Source organism: Ovis canadensis, chromosome 5 (genome assembly GCF_042477335.2).
Source record: "Ovis canadensis isolate MfBH-ARS-UI-01 breed Bighorn chromosome 5, ARS-UI_OviCan_v2, whole genome shotgun sequence".
NCBI classification, from domain to species: domain Eukaryota; kingdom Metazoa; phylum Chordata; class Mammalia; order Artiodactyla; family Bovidae; genus Ovis; species Ovis canadensis.
The window spans coordinates 84,878,579-84,902,222 of NC_091249.1; the positions used below are offsets into that span (position 1 = coordinate 84,878,579).

Here is a 23,644-nt window from a genome sequence, read left to right on the forward strand (position 1 = left end):
ATCATGCTGACCTTTGACTTACTGCTATTAACATTTTTGTATTACTCTGTTTCTAAAAGATTTACTTTTATGTTTCATGAAAGGTTTTGTACTCACTGTTTTTTCTAGTATCTACACAGATACCCGGTTGGTTGGCAGGTCAAGGTGTTTCTAAGACCAGGGTAGCTCAGCCTTGTCACTCTTGACATTTCGGGCTGGATGATTCTTTGATGTTTAGCAGAATCCCTGGCCTTTACCAACTTGATGCCAGTAGCACCCTCCCTTTCTCCCCCTCAGCTGTGACAACCAAAAATATTCACAGACATTTCCAAATGTCCCTTGGGGAGTGGGGAAAGAACTAAACATTGTTCTCAAAGGAGTTCCAAGTTAACACGAGGTGAAGTTGCAAGGATTCTCTATCCTATCCGTCCATTAAGAATGGACATGATCTGAATTTTTCTATTTTCTTTCTCATCTATTGGAAAAAATATTAGGCTTTATGCCTGGAGGTCATAATGACTTATAATAGTAGAAATCCATATATATCATGCTATACAATAGAAACTATTATATAAGCATGGTGGGGGTCTAGGTTATAATAACTTGTAATAAGAGAAATCTGTATATATCATTCTATACTATAAAAGCTACTGTATAAGCATGGCTGGGTCACTTGTAATATGTGTACTATCCTATGGTTAAAGATAAAAGGAGATTGATTAGGGAAAAAAAGAATATATTTTTTATATATTGTAGAAAATTTATGGGATTTCCCTAGTAGCTCAGCTAGTAAAGAATCTGCCTGCAATTCAGGAGACTCTGGTTCATTCCTGTGTGGGGAAGATACCCTAGAAAAGGGATAGGCTACCCATTCCAGTTTTCATGGGCTTCCCTGGCAGCTCAGATGGTAAAGAATCTGCCTGTAATGTGGGAGACCTGGGTCTGATCCCTCAGTTTGGAAGAACCCCTAGAGGAGGGCATGGCAATCCACTCCAGTATTCTTGCCTAGAGAATCCCCATGGACAAAGGAGCCTGGTGGGCTACAGTCCATGGGGTTGCAAAGAGTAGATGGAGTAAATAAGCATACATGCACACACACAGAAAATATATGAAAATTACTACAACTAATAAACAATGCAGTGTGTTACTTCTTCCAAGTATATTTGCAATTTAAAGTAGTGTACTTTCAAAGAGTAGAGATTGAGACACAAAACTGCCTAGATACAGAATATTCTTTGAGAATTATTAATTTTATACACATATTTTTAACATTTGAGATTTTTTAATTTGCCACCTCTTCTATGAAACCTATCCAAAAAACAGTTTCACCTCAGTCAATAAGAACTGTTCTTTTAACATGTTTCCACATAAACTCTCATGCCTCCATTTAACACTGGTGTATCTAGGTCTCTGTGTTTTTGAGTAAACTGTCAGCTTCCTCTAGAGCACCTCTCATGATACCTTGTGTTAACAGGCATACTATAAAGATTTGGAGCTTCAGCTTCAGGATTCATTCTTCCAATGAATATTCAGGGCTGAAGGAAACCTGTGAATATTCATTGGAAGGCCATCTGATGTGAAGAGCTGACTCACTGGAAAAGACCCTGATGCTGGGAAAGATTGAAGGCAAAAAAGATAAGGGGATGGCAGAGGATGAGATGATTAGATAACATCACTGACTCAATGGACATGAATCTAAGCAAACTCCAGGAGACAGTGAAGGACAGGGAAGCCTGGTGTGCTGTAGTCCATTGGGTCACATAGAGTTGGAAATGACTTAGCAACTGAATAACAACAACATAAAGATTTGTAAAGGTAAGGTTAGCTGGAGAGATGAATATTAGGACATTAAATACTGAAAGGTGATGGATGAGGAGATAACAATGAAAACCTCTGTAAAGACCTGTGAAAGCTCCAGGTACAAATGTTGACTTTGATTCATGGGAATAAGATTGCTCTTGCAAGGAAATGTGGCTCAACTAAGAAAAGAAAATCTAATTATTTGGCTCAACTAATAAACAAGCAAAAGGAGTCAAGGTCCTAGATCCCGACATGGGCCTAGATCCCAACAGACTAGTCTCCTATCCATCCACATATTCAAGCATTTATTGAATATTCATAATGTATGGGCCATGGAAGAAGCGAGAGAGAATCAGAGAGAAGGAAAAGGTTATTGACACAACTCAATTATTGCAGCCGTAAAACAGCTCAAAGTTCCCAGGTTAGTCTGGTGTGTCAATTGTGGTATCTGTGAAAGCAAAGGAAAGTGAGCCAAGAGTTAAGAGTGTAATGACTCTGGGATTAAGGTACTCTCGTTGACCTATGCCTTATATACAATAAGCCTCCTGGGGCCACCAGGAAAGTCAAGGTGAAGCAAAGAGGTTGAGATATATTCCTATATCCAGAAGAGGCTATTCCCCTTGAATTAGCCTCAACTTTTACTTTCTTAGGCTTATTTTTTCAGTATTCTTCATGTTGATCAATAAATGTGATTATATAAATGTATGAATGCTCTTTTGAAATTTGTTTTCTGTTCTCTCACTCTCTGTCCTGTTCTCCTTTTTTTTTTAAAAAAAAAAACACAATCCTTTAACTTCCTTTTGGAAAATTACCTTTTCTCCCTGGCTCATAATCTTCATGGGACTATAAATCAAGATGCCCTGCCCACTAGCCTATCTCACTGTGGGACTTTGACTTGAGTAGAATAACTCAAGGAAGGAAAAACAAAGGAGACTATTAAGTAATTGCTGCTACCAGTATTCTCCTGCTGTACTAGTTCTTGTTTTTGTGCCTGGGTCTTCATATAAAGCTGAAACTCCAATACTTTGGCCACCTGATGCAAAGAGCTGACTCATTTGAAAAGACCCTGACACTGGGAAAGATTGAAGGCAAGAGGAGAAGGGGACAACAGAGGATGAGATGGTTGGATGGCATCACCGATTCAATGGACATGGGTTTGGGTGGACTCCGGGAGTTGGTGATGAACAGGGAGGCCTGGCGCGCTGCGGTTCATGGGGTTGCAAAGAGTTGGACACGACTAAGCGACTGAACTGAACTTCATATTTCCTTAGATTCTATGAATCACACCGTGTACTTCACTCCTTCTATTTCACCTCCCAGCACATTTTTGTAATAATCTTGTTTTGCTTAAGTGAGCCAGAGTCATTTCTGTTCCTTGAAAGCTAAGACTTCGAGTCAACACAGTGGTCTGCTCAATCTATTGGGTATCTCTGAGCCTTTAAAAAATAACGATGTTTACTTACTTGGTAAAATCACACTTCACAAAATGCTGTCCCTCATTTGCTTAATCTTATTTGATCTTTCCAACTCTCCTGTAAAGTGTTCCAGACAGGTTAGTCTCATTTTCTAGGAGAGAAAACTGAGTGTTGGTAATGCTAAGTAGCTTGCTCCAGGTCACATAGCTCATGAGCATCCAGTTTTGTCTCATTCTAAAGTATGTGCTGGTTCTTTGCTGGATGTAAGCACTTAATGCTGTCTTCTTACACAACAAACCCTCTGGGCCTTTTTCATGCTTTCTTTACAAGTTTTCCATATTTCCAATTCTCTTAAACCTTCATTGCCAAGCTCAAGGGTTTTACCTCTTAAAGACCCATCTATTACCACAGATCACAGCAATTTCTCCTTTCTTTGATTCTAGACAATTTGCAATATCCATACCCCCATTTAGAACTTGAAGTATATTATACTTTTAATTGTCAAATACCAAGTTATTTCTATAAGCCAACTGGTAGATGAAACATAGCAACTTGTCTATAAATCCCCATGTGTACCAAAATGCTGTCTGTGGACAAAGTAAAAATAACTCTCACACATATGCGGTTTTCAATTTTCTGTAGGAATTTCGGAGGTCAATAAATACAAATTTATTTTTAAAGGTCACCAAATTCATAGATTTTAGTTTTAATTTATTTTCTTAACTAATAGATGCTGAAAAGACAACTACTTTCAGAGAAAAGGGACTGGGGCACAAGGATTATCAAAATATTTCTTAATAAAAATTTTTTGATTGTCACTGAGAGTCTTTATGTTAAAGAAAAATAGGGACCCATAGTCCTAAGTTCTTAAAGGACAGGAAGTATGTCTTAGACCACTTTGAAACCCATCAAGGGCCATTAGGAAATATTAAAGAAAGATTCTTCTAGCAAGATGGCAGAGTAGGAAGACCTTGAGCTCACCTTCTCCGATGGGCATATCAGATTATAACTGTTTACAGAGAAACTATGAATGAGAATGATCTTAAGACTAGAGGAAGAGATTTTTCAAAATGAAGGATATAATGAAGGAACCACAAGGTGTTGAGTAGGAGGTACAGAGATGTAGAGATGTAGTAATAGTCAAGATCCACACCTACAAGTAAGAAACTCACAAATGGGAGAGTCACAATTGCAGAGGTTCTCCCCAGGGTGTAAGGGTCTGAGCCTCACATCAGGCTTCCCAGCCCAGGAGTTCTGCACCAGGAAGACAAGCCCCCAGAATATCTGGTTTTGAAGGCTAGTGGGGCTTGTGTATGGGAGAGCTGAAGTAAACAAAGACTTCATTCTTAAAAGGCACGTGCAAAATCTCATGTACTCCGAGATCCAGAACAAAGGTTGTCATTTGAAAGGAACCTGGATCAGACCAACTTACTAACCTTGGAGATCCTTCCAGAGTGGCAAGAGACAGCTGGGACTCCCTCTGGGAGAGGCTGGTGGCAGTCATTTTTAGAAGCTCATTCTACCATGATGAGGCTGGTGTTGGCAACTGCCAGTTTGGAGTCCTCTTTCTAGCCTCTTAGAGCTGGGCCCTGGGCCCTGGCCCCTCATGAAAGAGGACACTGCCCTTAAAACTGCATTTGCTGTATTCTGTAGATTTTGAATCATTATGTTCAAAAGCAATTTTTTTTTTTAGTTGATGCCCTATTGGATCATACTGATATTTCCAATTCAAAGTGAATATTCCAAGGTGTTTATGCAATTTTAAAATTTTGCACTTCAAAATTGGCACTTTTAAGAGTAAAGCTATAGAGATACAAGCTTTAGGAAATAAGAAAATTCTCAAAATAACCAACATAACCTTATAGTTAAAGTAACAAGAAAAAGAAGAACAAACAAAGTTAAAAGTGAGTGGAAGAAAAGAAATAAATATCAGAGTGAAAATAAATGGGAGAGACTAAAAAAAAAAAGAAAGAAAGAAAGACCGATGAGATTAAGAGCTGATTCTATGAAAACATAAAACTGATAAACCTTTAGCCAGACTTATCAAGAAAAAGAGAGAAAACTCAAATAAAATAAACCAGAAACAAAAGAAGCTATAGCTGACACCAAAGAAATACAAAGGATCAGAAGAGATTACTATGAACAATTATATGCCAATAAAATGGACAAGACATAAGAAATGGATAAACTCCTAGAAATCTCTCAAGACTGAGTCAGAAAGAAATACAAAATATAAACAGACCAATAACCCTAATTAAATTGAGTCAGTAGCCAAAAATCTACTTATAAGCCAAAGTCCAGGGCCAGATGCCTTCACAGGTAAATTCTACTAGACACTTAAAAAAGAATTAACTTCTACACTTCTCAACTATTCCTAAAAATTGAAAACAAATGCTTTCAAATTCATTCTATGAGGCCAGCATCACCCTGATTCCAAACCCAAAGACACCACAAAAAAAATTACAGCCCAATATCAATGATAAATATAAATGGAAAAATCCTCAACAAAATATTAGCAAACCAAGTCTAACAATATGTTAAAAAGATCATATACTATGATCAAGTGGGGTTTATTCCAGGGATGCAGGAATCATTCAATATCTTCAAATCAATGTGACATACCACACTAACAAACTGAAGAAAAAAAAATCGTATGACCATCTCAATAGATGCATAAAAATCTTTTGACAAAATTCATTGGTATAGTTTCATGGTAAAAACTCTCAACAAAGTGGGCATACAGGGAATACATCTAAACATAATAAAGGCCATGTAAGACAAACCTGCAGCCAACATCATACTCAACAGTGAAAATCTGAAATCATTTCCTCTAAGATCAGGAACTAGACAAGAATGCCCACTATTACCACTTTTATTGGAAGTCCTAGCTATAGAGTCAGACACGACTAATGTGACTTAGGAGCTGCAGCAGCTATAGCAACATGATATGAGAAAGGAGTAAAGGGCATTGAAATAGGGAAGGAAGAAGTAAAAGGTCACTATTTGCAGATTACATAATACTGTTCACAGAAAATCCTAAAGATGTCACCAGAAAAATTACTAGAACCCATCACTGAATTTCATGAAGTTGCAGGATATAAATTAATACATAGAAATCTGTTGTATTTCTATACACTAACAATGAACTAACAGAAAGAGAAATTAAGAAAACAATTTCATTTAACAACTGCACCAAAAAGAATCATACCTAGGAATAAATTTAAGGAGATTAAAGACCTGTATTTGGGAAACTATAAGACACTGATAAAAGAAATCAAAGACAACACAAACAAATGGAAAATACACCATTCTCATGGATTGGAAGAAATAATATTGTTAAAATGACCAGACTACCCAGTGCAATTTATAGATTCAATGTAATCACTATTAAAACACCAGTGTTAAATTTCATAGGACTAGAACAAATAATTCTAAAATTTGATTGGAAGCACAAATGACACAGAATAGTGAAAATAATGTTGAGAAGGAAGAAGAAAACTAGAAGTATCATACTCTCTGATTTAAAACTATACTACAGAGCTACAGTCATCAAAACAGTATGCCATCTGCAAACAGTGAGAGTTTTACTTCTTCTTTTCCAATTTTGATTCCTTTTATTTCTTTTTCTGCTCTGATTGCTGTGGCCAAAACTTCCAGAACTACGTTGAATAGTAGCGGTGAAAGTGGACACCCTTGTCTTGTTCCTGACTTTAGGGGAAATGCTTTCAATTTTTCCCCATTGAGGATAATGTTTGCTGTGGGTTTGTCATATATAGCTTTTATTATGTTGAGGTATGTACCTTCTATTCCTGCTTTCTGGAGAGTTTTTATCATAAATGGATGTTGAATTTTTTCAAAGGCCTTCTCTGCATCTATTGAGATAATCATATGGTTTTTATTTTTCAATTTGTTAATGTGGTGAATTACATTGATTGATTTGCGGATATTGAAGAATCCTTGCATCCCTGGGATAAAGCCCACTTGGGAGAATCAATATAGTGAAAATGAGTATACTACCCAAAGCAATTTACAAATTCAATGCAATCCCTGTCAAGCTACCAGCCACATTTTTCACAGAACTAGAACAAATAATTTCAAGATTTGTATGGAAATACAAAAAACCTCGAATAGCCAAAGCAGTCTTGAGAAAGAAGAATGGAACTGGAGGAATCAGCTTGCCTGACTTCAGGCTCTACTACAAAGCCATAGTCATCAAGACAGTACGGTACTGGCACAAAGACAGACACATAGATCAATGGAACAAAATAGAAAGCCCAGAGATAAATCCACACACATATGGACACCTTATCTTTGACAAAGGAGGCAAGAATATACAATGGAGTAAAGACAATCTCTTTAACAAGTGGTGCTGGGAAAACTGGTCAACCACTTGTAAAAGAATGAAACTAGATCACTTTCTAACACCGTACACAAAAATAAACTCAAAATGGATTAAAGATCTAAATGTAAGATCAGAAACTATAAAACTCCTAGAGGAGAACATAGGCAAAACACTCTCTGACATAAATCACAGCAGGATCCTCTATGATCCACCTCCCAGAATTCTGGAAATAAAAGCAAAAATAAACAAATGGGATCTAATTAAAATTAAAAGCTTCTGCACAACAAAGGAAAATATAAGCAAGGTGAAAAGACAGCCTTCTGAATGGGAGAAAATAATAGCAAATGAAGCAACTGACAAACAACTAATCTCAAAAATATACAAGCAACTTATGCAGCTCAATTCCAGAAAAATAAACGACCCAATCAAAAAATGGGCCAAAGAACTAAATAGACATTTCTCCAAAGAAGACATACGGATGGCTAACAAACACATGAAAAGATGCTCAACATCACTCATTATTAGAGAAATGCAAATCAAAACCACAATGAGGTACCACTTCACACCAGTCAGAATGGCTGCAATCCAAAAATCTGCAAGCAATAAATGCTGGAGAGGGTGTAGAGAAAAGGGAACCCTCCTACACTGTTGGTGGGAATGCAAACTAGTACAGCCACTATGGAGAACAGTGTGGAGATTCCTTAAAAAATTGCAAATAGAACTACCTTATGACCCAGCAATCCCAATTCTGGGCATACACACCAAGGAAACCAGAATTGAAAGAGACACATGTACCCCAATGTTCATCGCAGCACTGTTTATAATAGCCAGGACATGGAAACAACCTAGATGTCCATCAGCAGATGAATGGATAAGAAAGCTGTGGTACATATACACAATGGAGTATTACTCAGCCGTTAAAAAGAATTCATTTGAATCAGTTCTGTTGAGATGGATGAAACTGGAGCCGATTATACAGAGTGAAGTAAGCCAGAAAGAAAAACACCAATACAGTATACTAACACATATATATGGAATGTAGGAAGATGGCAATGACGACCCTGTATGCAAGACAGGGAAAGAGACACAGATGTGTATAACGGACTTTTGGACTCAGAGGGAGAGGGAGAGGGTGGGATGATTTGGGAGAATGCCATTCTAACATGTATACTATCATGTGAATTGAATCGCCAGTCTATGTCTGACGCAGGATGCAGCATGCTTGGGGCTGGTGCATGGGGATGACCCAGAAAGATGTTATGGGGAGTGAGGTGGGAGGGGGGTTCATGTTTGGGAATGCATGTAAGAATTAAAGATTTTAAAATTAAAAAAAAAAAAAACACCACTTGATTAAAAAAAAAAAAGAAAAAGAAAAAAAAAAAGAATTCATTTGAATCAGTTCTGATGAGATGTATGAAACTGGAGCCAATTATACAGAGTGAAGTAAGCCAGAAAGAAAAACACCAATAAAGTATACTAACACATATATATGGAATTTAGGAAGATGGCAATGACGACCCTGTATGCAAGACAGGGAAAGAGACACAGATGTGTATAACGGACTTTTGGACTCAGAGGGAGAGGGAGAGGGTGGGATGATTTGGGAGAATGCCATTCTAACATGTATACTATCATGTAAGAATTGAATCGCCAGTCCATGTCTGACGTAGGGTGCAGCATGCTTGGGGCTGGTGCATGGGGATGACCCAGAGAGATGTTGTGGGGAGGGAGGTGGGAGGGGGGGTCATGTTTGGGAATGCATGTAAGAATTAAAGATTTTAAAATTAAAAAAAAATAAAAATAAAACAACAACAACAACAACAACAACAACAAACAGTATGCCACTGGCATAAAAACAGACACATAGATCCATGGAACAGAATAGAGAGACCAGAAATAAACTCATGTTTATATGGTCAATTAATCTATGACAAAGGAAGCAAGAATATGTAATGGGGAAAGACAGTCTCTTTAATAAACGGTGCTGGGAAAACTAGACAGCTGCATGTGAAATAAACTATACTATTTTATCACACTACATACAAAAATAAATTCAAAATGAATTAAAAACTTAAATGTAAGATCAGAAGAGATTACTATGAAGAATTATATGCCAATAAAAGAGACAAGACAGAAGAAACCGATAAACTCCTAGCAACACACAATCTCTTAAGATTGAGTCATAAAGCTCCTAGAAGAAAACATAGCCAGTATACTCTTTAACATCAGCCTTAGCAGTACTATTTTGGATCTGGTTCCTCAGGAAAAAGAAACAAAAGCAAACTCCCAGTTAAAAAATATATGAGCTATTGGGATGAAACACACAGTTTAGGGAGTAGAGTCATTAATAATGTAATATTTTGTATGATGTCAGATGGTGTGATCATTTTGTCATGTGCAGAAAATCAAATCACTATGTTTTACACCAGAACTAACATAGTGTTATTGGTCAATTCTATTTTAATACCAGCTTACCAATCAAACAAACTCATAGAAAAAGAAATCAGACTTATAGTTACCAGAGGTAGGAGGTGGGACAATTGAATGAAGGCAATAAAAGGCACAAATATCCAGTTATAAGATAAAGAAGCACTAAGCGTGGAATGTACAATATGATTAGCATTGCTGACATGAATATCATTGCTATATGTTATATATGAAAGTTGTTAAGACAGTAAGGTGTAAGAGTCCTCATCATAAGGAAAAACATATATTTTTTAAAATTTTGTATCTGTATGAGATGATGGATGATCACTAAACTCATTGTGGTAATCATTCCATTTTGTGCGTCAGCCAAATCATTACACTCTACACATTAAACTGAAAAAAAGTGCTGTATGTCAACTATATCTCAATAAAACTCAAAGAAAAAGAAAAAAAAAGACAAAGAATAAAGAGCTAAGTGCATTTAAAAATAAGCATTCTGTTAATTGCAGAAAGAGAAACAGCTAATTTCTTTCCTCCAACACAGAATGCATTTATATATTGAGCTTTTACCATAAGCCAGAGATGTATGTGAAAAAGAAGAGTTGAACTAGGGATCATCAAGCTTCTGTGATGCTCTCAGAGTGTGTTTTTATACAACCGTCAGGTTAGATGACTAGAAGAGTCAGTCCCACTCCACGCGGGGAGGGAGAATGACAAAGCAGCATCAGCAATTCATTTCTGTTCTCTGCGAGGACTCACGGGCTCACAGGGACTCTGCAAGGGCTGGCGGTTATGGGCTATACAAACCACATCAACCTGGGCAGCTACACAAGAGATACACTGCAACCTTAGAAGGGTACTACTTAAAGTGGTTAATTTTTTTTTTTTTTTTTAAGCAAACTAGCTTGGATCAATGGTAGAATTAAATGTCCTTTATGCCCCAGCTGCTGAGTCAGGTGATAAAGATTTACCCTCTGGCATGCAAATTAGCCCTGTGCTTGCTGAGAATTCTGTCTGAAAACTAATGACATTTACCAGTGCTTGATAACCTTCCTGCTTCCTGGTCAGAGTCCTTTTCAAGATAATCTGCAACAGAGTGACTGGCAGATACTTTCGTCTCTAACTCTGGATGAAGATATGCTCTGCACGTACAAGCACCCGGGGCTCCCTGCCCGCCCCAGTGATTCCCACACAGAACAGGCTAGAGGGCTGTGGGAACAGGACTGTTAAGAGTTCTTTATGGTCTATGTTCCCTTTTTTAAAGTGAATAAATTCTCTGGTTTTTATTCAGGGTTAAGATTAAATTTATTCTTGAAACCTTCCCATGACATTTTCCAACCAAAAAGGCATGAGTTTGGTGTGGGAAGCAAGTCCTGAAAAATCGATGATTTCTCCTATTATTCCTAAAAGGAATCAATTGTTTGTGGAATTGTTAACAATTGTCTGTCTGATTCCCCCTTAAACCTGTATCTCTCTTATTTACACCTGGACCCCCAGAGTACGCAATAGCACTTGGCACACAGAAGGCATCCAGTCAATATTTGGTGAACAAAAGCATGAGTGCACGATGCTGGAAACACGGGCAGCTGCCACCAGATGGGCAGTGGTACCTTAAGGGAGTGCTGCAAAGAAACTCTTTTCTGTACACATTTTTCTCACCGTGGATAACTGAGATGCGAGAAAATGATGTGACATCCAAAATTCTGTACCTCATGTTTTGCGCAAAAGAGGTCACAAAGAAGAGAGTATGAATTCCAGTTTGAGAAAGTCCATATTCAGTCATTCACGGGAGATATGACCATAATGTATCGTGTGTTGACTGAGCAAACGAATTTATTAAATGAAGCACAAAGAGGTATGTGCAGTGGTTGGGAGTGAGAAGACTGAAGTCTGTGGGAGCACAGAGAAAGGAGGGATTTGTCCCGGATACTGCCTGGACAGAGAAGGCTGCCTGGCAGAGAAAGGGCAGGCAGGAAAGGGCTTTCGGGGAAGAGAGAATGCCACTGGGACATTTAGGAGAGAGGACACTGGGCCCCTCTCCTTCAGCACAGATGACCCTGGTTGTACCTAAGTTAGGCTCCTCTAGCCCTGATGCAGAATAGATGCAATGGCTATTTATTGCTGTGCTGCTCAGTACTCTCCTGCCTCACAGGGCAGTTTCACCCATGAAGGTGAATTAGAGGATGCCAAGGACAGAATCCTTCGCCACTGGCCAGAGTGAATTGGTCAAGGGTTGTGCACGCACGATTCCAGCCAGACTGATCACTCCTTGTCCGTGGCATGCTTTTCAAACTGGACAACAGGGAAGGTCCCTAGTCCCTTTTGGGGGTGGGGCATAAAGGTAGGTTTATTGGTACCAGTTTTTCTTCCACATGAAGGAAACTGGTTTGAGAGATTGAAACCAAATGCAGAGAGAAATGCAAACAAAAGAGATGGGGACTGTAGAGAAGAATCGAAATTTCCAGTTCCACCTGAGTCTAAGGTGCATCTCATCCCATATCCTTCCAATAAGATCCCTTTTTGTCCAAGCTACTTCAAATTGGAGTTCTCTCACATGTACCCACGAGTCTTGACTAATCCATATACTAGATTAGAATGTCTTTCCTTTGAGAAACTAAATACTTTTCACATTGGCCTAAAATACCCACAATTATCCATACTGGTTAAGGCAGGGAAGGCCACTATTACAATATAAATATGTTATCATAGGGTATGGAGACAGTGAGAGGGAGAAAACCTTTAAGCTTTCATCTATTAACACCTTGAAAGAGAGTTTCAGTCGTGTCCAACTCTTTGTGACACCATGGACTGTAGCTCGCCAGGCTCCTCTGTCCATGGGATTCTCCAGGCAAGAGTACTGGAGCAGGGTGCCATTCTCTTTTCCAGGGGATCTTCCTGACCCAGGGATTGAACCCAGGTCTCCCATATTACAAGTGGATTCTTTACCATCTGAGCCACCAGGAAACACCTAAATGAAGTTATATTTTTCACACACAACCTAGCAGAGCTTCCTCATGAGGCCCTACAGAGATAAAAATGGAAAAAGAATTGTTAATAGAAATGTGCAAACAGTGCTTTTAACATTGGAAGGGGGGATCCTATGTCTGTGGGGCGTGTGTGTGTGTGTGTGTGTGTGGGTACTCATGCCCTAGCAGGACTATGGAGGAGAGGGTCACCAAAAGGAAGTCTGAGGGCTATAAAAATGAAAGCAACAGTTCTTTTGTAGGGTTGTGTCTGTTATAGTCAAATTAAGTATTATTATAAATAATTCTAACTAAAACTTATAACACTTCAATATTTTCATATATATAAAAATTATAATCACTTGAGAAATGGAAAATACACATAAAGGAATTTAAAATTTACTTTAGCCATGGGAAAAATAATCAGGTACATCAGAATTGAGCTCCACTTCTGTCTCCACACTGTATTTATTAGTTCGGTTATCTTTGATAAGATTCAATCTCTCTGAAATTGTTTCTTCATCTTGAAAATGTTGCCAATTCCACTTCTAATCTAATATTGACTGTCAGCTATCAAAAGGGAGCTGTGTAGTACAGTGGTTAAGGACTTTGCTTCATGTGGCAGAAGGATTTATATGTTTAATATTGATGAGATTGAACAAAACTCTCTAGTTCTGAATTTGAAGTATCAGCATAATTTCTGATGTATTTAATCTTTGAGTGTAACTGCTTTATAATGTTGCATTAGTTTCTGCTGTGCAATGAAGTGAATTAGATATATGCATACATATATTCTGCCCCCCCAACTTTGGATCTTCTTCACCCTTCCAACCCTTCCCTCTAGGTCATCACGGACACTGAGCTGAGCTCCCTGTGATACACAGCAACTTCCCACTGGCTATTTATTTTACACATGGTAGCGCATGTATATCAACCCCAATCTCCCAATTTGTCCCACCCTCTCCTTCCCTCCATGTCCATAAGATTCTATGTCTGCATCTCAATTCCTACCCTTTAAAAAGGTTCATCTGTACCATTTTTCTAGATTTCATATATATATATATTCATTAATATACTATATTTGTTTTTCTCTGACTTGATTCAATCTGTATGACAGACTCTTAAAAAAAAAAAGTCCTAGTTCTGTTTACTTAGATGGCTTACAAACAATGATCAATCCGATAGCAAAAAGTACCTCTAGCATGTACTTATCATGATTTCTAAATGCCATTGTCTATCAAAAAGGACCAGATCAATCTAGGACTACTGAGGTCATGGCCAAAGAACTTGGAAGCTAATTTGAAGAAGTTCCCACTGGCTAAAGGTGGGATAATCAATAAAGATAATATAATAACTGCACTGATTTGATATATATCAAATGTGCTTAGATCCAAGAGCTCATATTGATACTAGAAAAGAAAATCTCATTGGTCAACTTTGCAGAATGTTTAGGAATCACCTCATTATTTTAAAACTGGTAAATAAAAGGAAATGATCAAACACTTATCTTGCATTTAAAAAGTGGAAACAGTGGCAGATTTTATTTTCTTGGACTCCAAAATCACTGCAGATGGTGACTGCAGTTATGAAATTAAAAGACACTCTTTAGAAGAAAAGCTATGGCAAACCTAGACAGTGTATTAAAAAGCAGAGACATCACTTTGCCGACAAAGGTCTGTATAGTCAAAGCTATGGTTTTTTCAGTAGTCAGGTACTGATGGGAGAGTCAAATCATAAAGAAGACTGAGAAATGAAGAACTGATGCTTTCAAACTGTGGTGCTGGGGGAGACTCTTGAGGACAGCAAGGAGTTCAAACCAGTCAATCCTAAAGGAAATCAACCCTGATTATGCATTGGAAGGACTGATGTTGAAGCTGGAGCTCCAATACTTTGGCTACCATATGTGAAGGGCCAACTCATTAGAAAAGACCCTCATGCTGGGAAACATTGAAAGCAGGAAAAGGGGATGACAGAAGATGAGATGGTTGGATGGCATCACTGACTCAATGGACATGAATTTGAGCAGGCTCAGGAGATGGTGAAGGACAGGGAAGCCTGGCATGCTGCAGTCCATGGGGTTGCAAAGAGTTGGACAGGACTGAGCAACTGAACAACAACCTGAGGTGAAGCTCTGACTCACTGGAAAAGACCCTGATGCTGGGAAAGATTGAGGACAGGAAGAGAAGGCGGCGACAGAAGATGAGATGGTTGGATAGCTTCACTGACTCAATGGACATGAATTTGAACAAACTGCTGTTGACAGTGGAGGACAGAGGAGCCTGGCATGCTCCAGTCCATGGGGTTGCAAAGAGCTGGACATGACTGAACAACAGCAACAACCACATAGTAACCAGCTATTTTTTAAATTAATTAATTAATTTTAATTGGAGGCTAACTACTTTACAGTATTGTGGTGGTTTTGCCATACATTGACATGAATCAGCCATGGGAGTAACTGAATACTTCATGAGGGGAGATTCCTTTTCGTACATGACTTAGGGTAATACCATTTTGCAAATCCCATTGAGTTCATGGATATGGACAATAATCATCAATGACTACTTACATTGAAAAAAGACAATTAGACATTTTGTGCCTCAAGATGGTAGCACATTTTTTCCCCTATAATGCAATGTTGACATAAACACACACACAAACACAAGTCTAAACTGAGTCTGATTTAGGCACTAAATTCAACCACCAGTTTATAGAAATGTAGCGGACAGAAAAATATTAAATGAAATCACAAGCAGATCAGCAAAATCCAGACTATGGGAAATTTTACAGGGCAAACATCTTTGGCTTATTCAGCAGTAAAAACTAAATATGCAAGGGGGAAAAAAGAGAAAGCTCGGAAGAGAGACTATAAAGTAAAAGATTTAAGAAAGTAATCTTAGTATTTGACCTTATTTTGATCCTTGTTCAAGCAAACTGAAAATACTGAACACTGACTTAAAAGTTGAGATTAAGGAATTATTGCTACTATTTTGGGCTTCCCAGGTGGCCCAGTGGAAAAGAATCTTCCCCCAGTGCAGGAGACACAAGAGATGTGGGTTTGATCATATCCCTGGGTCAGAAAGATCCCCCAGAGAAGGAAATGGCAACCCACTCCAGTATTCTTGCCTGGGAAATCCCATGGACAGAGGACCCTGGTGGGTTACAGTTCATGGGGTTGCAAAGAGTCAGACACGACTAGAGCATGGACACAGCAGCCACAATTTTAGGCATAACAAAGATGAAAGTGAAGTGAAAGTCACTCAGTCATGAATCTTTACCTGGGCGATGAAAAAGATAAGCACAATTATTAATCACATTAATCAGTGATGCCCTAGGCCGCTGCTTTCAGACTTTAATGTGCGCGTGAATCACCTAGAAATTCTTAAACTTCAGATTCCGGTTCAGTTTGGGATGGGGCCTGAAATTTTGCATCTGGCAGGCTTTCAGGCAATGCTGAAGAGGCTGGTTCCTGTCTACTGGGTTTCATAAGTTCTGTGTCGCTGGGAAATGATCTCACAGGCACTTCAGTCGGACTTTGGTCTTCAGTGGTTTGGATAAAGGATAACTAGGAAATTGCTCGAAATACTAATTGGAAGAATTCATTTCTGATTCCTTGGCTTTGGTAAATGTTCTATATACCCTGATTTGGTTGGTCCAAGTTGCATTCTGAGAAAAGGATTTTGAAACTAACTCTCTGGCAGGCTTGAGGATGATGTGTTGTGTCACAGAAGGATCCTTTAGAGAAGCTCTTTCATGTTTATAATTTCTCTGAACCTAGACAGGAAAGGCAAGGATGAGCTGCCTAAGCTGTGACGATGGTTGGCCTCTGTGTCATTCTTCAGCTGACGTGATCATGTGGTTCCCCACACTGTAGATTAATATTTTCCTCCAGCTTCCACAGGAAGGAGAAAAATTATTGTGCCCCAAATGGTTCTGAGGTTAAATTAGTTTGGAAAGCGCAGAGTTAAAGAAAGATTAATTGACCTCCTCCCTCCAGGCCTTCTCTGAGATCTTAACATATTCTGGACAATGGAACCTGTAAGAGGGGTGGACAGGACACGGGCTGCCCAATCAGATTTGACCATGGACCTTGTTTTCTAAGAACTGCCTCTTGAGATAGGGTTTGGCAGACTGCACCTTGAGAAATGCTGATCTAGGGCAGCTGGGACAAAGTTTGTCTTACTGACTTTGAATTAAGCGAACTCAGTGGTGAAAATGGGTGTAAGTATATGATGTAGAGTTGGGAGTTTCTAGAAATCTTTGCAATTAGTAAACACTCCCTTTTGAAAAGATAAGAGTCTCATAGCCAATAGGAATAATAAGCTAACAGAAGACTTTAATTACTTAAATTTCCAAACAAACCACATTTGCAGGTTCAAAGTCTTCTCTGAGACAAGTGGTGCAATTTGCCTTTTCTGTACCCCCAGATTTTCATCATCAGATGGAGAAACGGCTACCTCACAGAGTGGTCACGAGGACAAAAGAAAATGGGCACAAAAATGCTAGCGCATGTAAGATGTCTATAGGTGATGGCTTTATTTTCATTATTACAATGAAATTTTTTTGGAAGTAGCACCTTCCTTTTCTTATATAGATTTTTAAGGAAGTGTTGGTAGGTTCATATTATCATTTGGGAGAACATTTAAAAAGTATGCATGCCCAGATCCCATGAATTATAATTTGGTGATGATAAAGGGGAAAGATATATGTATATATGAAAATATTTCTCCCTGTGATGGCTATGATACATCTGAAACACCTTCAGTGCATTTAAGGCAAATCTCTAAGTTGTGATCCCACCTCTCCTACAGTAGTCCTGGTATATGGTTCTTGCAATAAAAGGTTTCTGTGGTTAAATAATTAGAAATGTTACATACTAGAACCTTCCCTGACCCCTCCTCCTTGGGGGTTATTAAAGTATCTGAGAAAACTTGAAACCTATTGTCGTCTGATCTTACTTGACAGGGCAATATGTATTTTTTCTCACAACTCTCATGGACATCTTTGTTCAACATATTCGAGACATATTATACATAGAGTTAGAAGAGAATTCTATCCATATTCAGAAATCTTTTTGCATTAAAGACATAAGGGAGAAGCAAGAGAGCAAAGAGCAGCTAAAACTCCTCCTCCCCTGGGATCTGGCTAGGTCTGCTTTTACCATTCCTGCCTCTTGTTACTTAAAAGTGGAAAGAAATATTGAAAATGACACATGTGTGCTTTTAAGTAAGCAACTCTGGGTAGAAGCTGAGTGAGAGCCAAAGGACCAGGGAAAAGAGCTACTACACATTTTAAAAGCTGAGACTGGACAAACTTGGCTTTGGATTGTGATTCCAGTACTTCCCAGCTCGATGACCTTGGATAAGTTACTTCACTTCTCTGTGCCTCATCTGTCTTATGTGTAAAAGGACTTTAAAAAGGTGCATTAGAGAGCAGAAATATAGACACAGACATAGGGAACAAATGCATAAATACCAAGGGGGAGGGGGCGTGGGATTAACTATGTATAAAATAGATGACTGATGAGAACCGACTGTAGAGCACAGGGATCTCTGCTTAATGCCCTGGGCTGACCTGAGTTGGAAGCAAATCCAAAAGGAGGGGGATATATGTATACATATAGCTGACTCACTTTACTGTACAGGTGGTATTACACAGCATTGTAAAACAACTATACTCCAATAAAGATTAATTTAAGAAGGCATTATTAGTAGTACTATTATCACTGTTCTTATATAAATAGAAAAGCACACTTAAGCACATTGAGAGGGAGAGTCAGTTATTGACATAGAATAGAGAATTCTCAAAACTTTCAAGATCAGACAAATCTTATACCCTTTACAAATGAATTTTATTTTTTTGTAAATCATTACATCAAGTATCCTAAGAGAAGTCAGGGTTAGAGTTTGAGAGATGTGATTAAATTGAGTTGGCTGGTTTATAGCAGTGGAGTGTGAATGACCCTTTCATCCAGCTCTTCATTCTGGTCAAATCCCAAACCATCAGACTAATTAATACATAAGAAACAGCTTGGGGCTGCTGCCAACAATAAACAAAAGAAGTAACTGGGTGAAGCAGAGACACTAGATAACTACCCAAGAGAGTAAAAGGACTCAGATTTGTGGGGAGGCTGTTGGGGTAGGCAGCCTGAAGGGAGATTTGTAAATGCATATAAGTTTTACTGCTCTGCTCCCAGAATTTAATTGAAACTTGGAATTTTCCACACCCAGTTTCAATTAGTCAACACATATTGCCTATGAATGTCACTTATATTTACTGCCAACTATTTATTGGTCTCTTACTATGTGCCTAGTTCATGCTAAGTAATTCATGGACCTATCATTTTATAACTGAGCAGGACTTTATGGGGTCATACTGGGGTCAACCCTTACCCCATATCCTCTGCTTTAGTTCCTTTCTGAAGTACCCCGTGAACTTCCAGATGTTCAAGCTGGTTTTAGAAAAGGCAGAGGAACCAGAGATCAAATTGCCAACATCCGCTGGATCATCAAAAAAGTAAGAGAGTTCCAGAAAAACACCTATTTCTGCTTTATTGACTATGCCAAAGCCTTTGACTATGTGGACCACAATAACCTGTGGAAAATTCTGAAAGAGATGGGAATACCAGACCACGTGACCTGACTCTTGAGAAACCTATATGCAGGTCAGGAAGCAACAGTTGGAACTGGACATGGAACAACAGACTGGTTCCAAATAGGAAAAGGAGTATATCAAGGCTGTATATTGTCACTCTGCTTATTTAACTTCTATGCAGAGTACATCATGAGAAACGCTGGGCTGGAAGAAGCACAAGCTGGAATCAAGATTGCTGGGAGAAATATCAATAACTTCAGATATGCAGATGACACTACCCTTATGGCAGAAAGTGAAGAGGAACTAAAAAGCCTCTTGATGAAAGTGAAAGTGGAGAGTGAAAAAGTTGGCTTAAAGCTCAACATTCAGAAAACGAAGATCATGGCATCTGGTCCCATCACTTCATGGGAAATAGATGGGGAAACAGTGGAAACAGTGTCAGACTTTATTTTGGGGGGCTCCAAAATCACTGCAGTTGGTGACTGTAGCCATGAAATTAAAAGACACTTACTCCTTGGAAGGAAAGTTATGACCAACCTAGATAGCATACGTGAAAAGTGAAAGTGAAGTCGCTCAGTTGTGTCCGACCCTCAGTGACCCCATGGACTGCAGTCTCCAGGCTCCTCCGTCCATGGGATTTTCCAGGCAAGAGTACTGGAGTGGGGTGCCACTGCCTTCTCCGATTCAAAAGCAGAGACTTGACTTTTCCAACAAAGGTCTGTCTAATCAAGGCTATGGTTTTTCTAGTGGTCATGTATAGATGTGAGAGTTGGACTGTGAAGAAAGCTGAGTGCTGAAGAATTGATGCTTTTGAACTGTGGTGTTGGAGAAGACACATGAGAGTCCCTTGGACTGCAAGGAAATCCAACCAGTCCATCCTAAAGGAGATCAGTTCTGGGTGTTCATTGGATGGACTGATGCTGAAGCTGGAACTCCAATACTTTGGTCACTTCATGCAAAGCGTTGACTCATTGGAAAAGACCCTGATGCTGGTAGGGACTGGGGGCAGGAGGAGAAGGGGACGACAGAGGATGAGATGACTGGATGGTATCATCGACTTGATGGATGTGAGTTTGAGTGAACTCTGGGAGTTGGTGATGGACAGGGAGGCCTGGCGTGCTGAGATTCATGGGGTCGCAAAGAGTCGGACATGACTGAGCGACTGAACTGAACTGAAGTACCTATATAATAGTTTCTGATATACATTTCCTGAGTTGTTGACATGAAAGCCCCCACCAAACGGAAGGTGTGAATTGCTTAATGACCATGAGGACATAGCCCCGAGGTCTACAGCACATAGCCCAGGGGACTATGGATTGATAACCCTTGTGATACTTCCCTGTTATCTTACCACCAACCAATCAGAGAATTGTGCATAAGCTGATCACATACCCTATCCCCCTCCCCTTACTTAGGCTTTAAAAATGCCATTCTGTTCCTTAAAAAACTAAAAATAGAACTATCACATGACCCAGCAATCCTATTACTGGGGATGTACCCAGAGAAAACTATAATAAGACACATGCACCCCAGTGTTCACTGCAGCACTATTTACAGTAGCCAGGACACGGAAGGAACCTCAATGTCTGTCAACAGAGGAATGGATAAATAAAATGTGGTACATATATACAATGGAATATTACTCAGCCATAAAGAGGAACAAAACTGGGTCATTTGCAGAGATGTGGATGCACCTAGAGACTGTCACACAAACACCGTGTATTAACACATCTATGTGGAATCTAGAAAAGATGGTATAGATGATCTTATTTGCAAAGCAGAAAAGAGACACAGGCACAGAGAGCAAACGTCTGGAAACTAAGCAGGGAAGGGGTGGGTGGGATGAATTGGGGGATTGGAATTGACAAACACACTATTGATACTATGTATAAAACAGATACCTAATCAGAACCTATTGTATAGCACAGGGAACTTTACTCAGTGGTCTTTCGTGACCTAAATGAAAAGGAAATCTAAAAAAGAGGAGATACATGTACATGTATAACTGACTGATTCACTTTGTGGTACAGTAGAGACTAACACAACATTGTAAAGCAACTATACACCAATAAAAATTAACTAAACAAAAATGTTATCCGGAAACCCATCAGGGAATTTGGGCCTTTTGAGCACTAGCTGTCCTGGACTACTTGTATGAAGCCTTAGAATAAATGCTGTGTTTTCCTTCACTGTGACCCAGCATCAGTAGATTGACTCTACAGCACATGGGCAAGCAGAATCAAGTTTGGTTCAGTAACAATTCAGTCCTCAGAAGCATGCTATAGAGAGGATACTATTTTTGTGTCCATTTTCTAGATGAGGGAATAAAGGGTGAGGCAGTTAATAAATGGTAGGGTTGGGCTTTGAGTTCAGCTCTGCCAGACTCTAGAGCCTGGGTTCTTAACCACAAAACAATCATGATTTCTCCATGATGTCCAAGGTATCATACACATAAGCAGGGATTAAATTAAAATGTTGATGATCATTCCCTGTTCTTAAAGATATTTCAGTACTGTCACGAAGGTAAGACATACAAAATGGAAAAACAACTCATGATACCTTGCTGCTTTTATGCTGGTGTCAAAGGAGTACTAGAAAAAATTCATAGAGGGAGAAATTGCTGGAGCTGATCTGGACAGGAGGAGTGGGGATCGGATAAGCACAGAAAAGTGGGCTGGTCTCAAAAGTAACTGAGCAGATACTAGACTCCTTGGTTTAGAGCAAAGAGCAGTTTCTTCAACTAAACACACAGGCCCCCTTTTAAGGACTCTGAGGGTTTCAGCAAGTTATTTACTTTCCCAAGCCTCAGTTTCCCCATCTGTGAGAAGGGGATGATAGAGAGTTTCTGGAAAGATTGTGTGACTGCAGCCTTGAAATTAAAAGACACTTGCTTCTTGGAAGAAAAGCTATGACAAACTTAGACAGAATGCTAGAATACAGAGACATCACTTTGCCAACAAAAGTCCATATAGTCAAAGCTATGGTAGTCATATATGGATGTCAGAGTTGGACCATAAAGAAGGCTGAGTGCCAAAGGGTTGATACTGTTGAAACATGGTGCTGAAGAAGACTCTTGAGAGTTCCATGGATAGCAAGGAGATGAAACCAGTCAATCCTAAAGGAAATTAACCCTGAATATTCATTGTAGGGACTGATGCTGAAGCTCCAATACTTTGGCCACCAGATGCGAAGCGCTGACTCATTGGAAAAGACCTTGATGGTGGGAAAGATTGAGGGCAGGAAGAGAAGGGGCTGAGAGAGGATGAGATAGTGGGATGGCATCACCAACTCAAAGGACATGAATTTGAGCAAACTCTGAAGGATACAAACCCTGGTGTGGACCCTGGCGTGCTGTAGACCATGGGGTCAGAAAGAATCGGGCATGAATCAGGGACTGAAAACAACAACGAAATGCTTGGGAAAGGAGGCATCTACTACCTTCTCCTCTACCCACCAGATTGAATCCAATTTCCAAGTAGAGTTGGCTGACATCTTCCCCTGGCCCTCCAGTTAAAGACCTTATCTTAGAAAGAGCCCTACCTGCTGTGAGAAGCCCTTCACAACCCGCCTCTGTTTGAGGTTGGTCTCTCCATCCAAGTTGGCAGTTTCCAGATGGCAGACCCCACTGGGGTCCGAGGAGAAGAGGAGGAGTATGTCAGCTGGGATGATCTCGTTGCAGTGCATCTGGATGAAGTCCCCCACACGTACATCCTTCCAGCACTTCTGCACATAGCTCTGCTCTTTCCTGGGGTGGGAGAAAGACAGGGGTCAGAGCGTATGTTAAGGTTCTCAGAACATAAATGAATGAATGGAAAAGTCCCCCTTCCCGTATCTAATATCCCCCAATCAACCTGTCACAAGACTGCTGTGTATTCTACGTGCCCCAAATGACCACTAGCATCATCTCTAGAAAAGCTAAGCATGATCTATTGTATCCCACTAGTAAGAATCTCTCCTGATGACCATGTGGAGTTTTGACTGACTGCTGGCTCTTGACTGGTTACTGTGCTCAGCCCTTGCATCCTGGCAGGAGAAAAAATTTAAAGGAGAAGGGGGCCATATATTCATATTAACATCATATTCTTTATAAACTTCACTTCCCAGAATACCCAGTTATCACTGAGGAA

At 39.4% G+C, this 23,644-nt stretch overlaps 1 protein-coding gene across 2 annotated transcripts in view; it reads right to left on the reverse strand.

Moving 5' to 3' along the window:
- Positions 1-23,644, reverse strand: part of ATP10B (ATPase phospholipid transporting 10B (putative)) — a 383,816-nt gene that overhangs the window by 99,757 nt on the left and 260,415 nt on the right. For both annotated transcript variants that reach the window (XM_069592540.1, XM_069592541.1), the window contains one exon: positions 23,058-23,262. In XM_069592540.1, the coding sequence (XP_069448641.1) occupies positions 23,058-23,262 (205 nt within the window). The remainder of the gene's footprint in view (positions 1-23,057; positions 23,263-23,644) is intronic.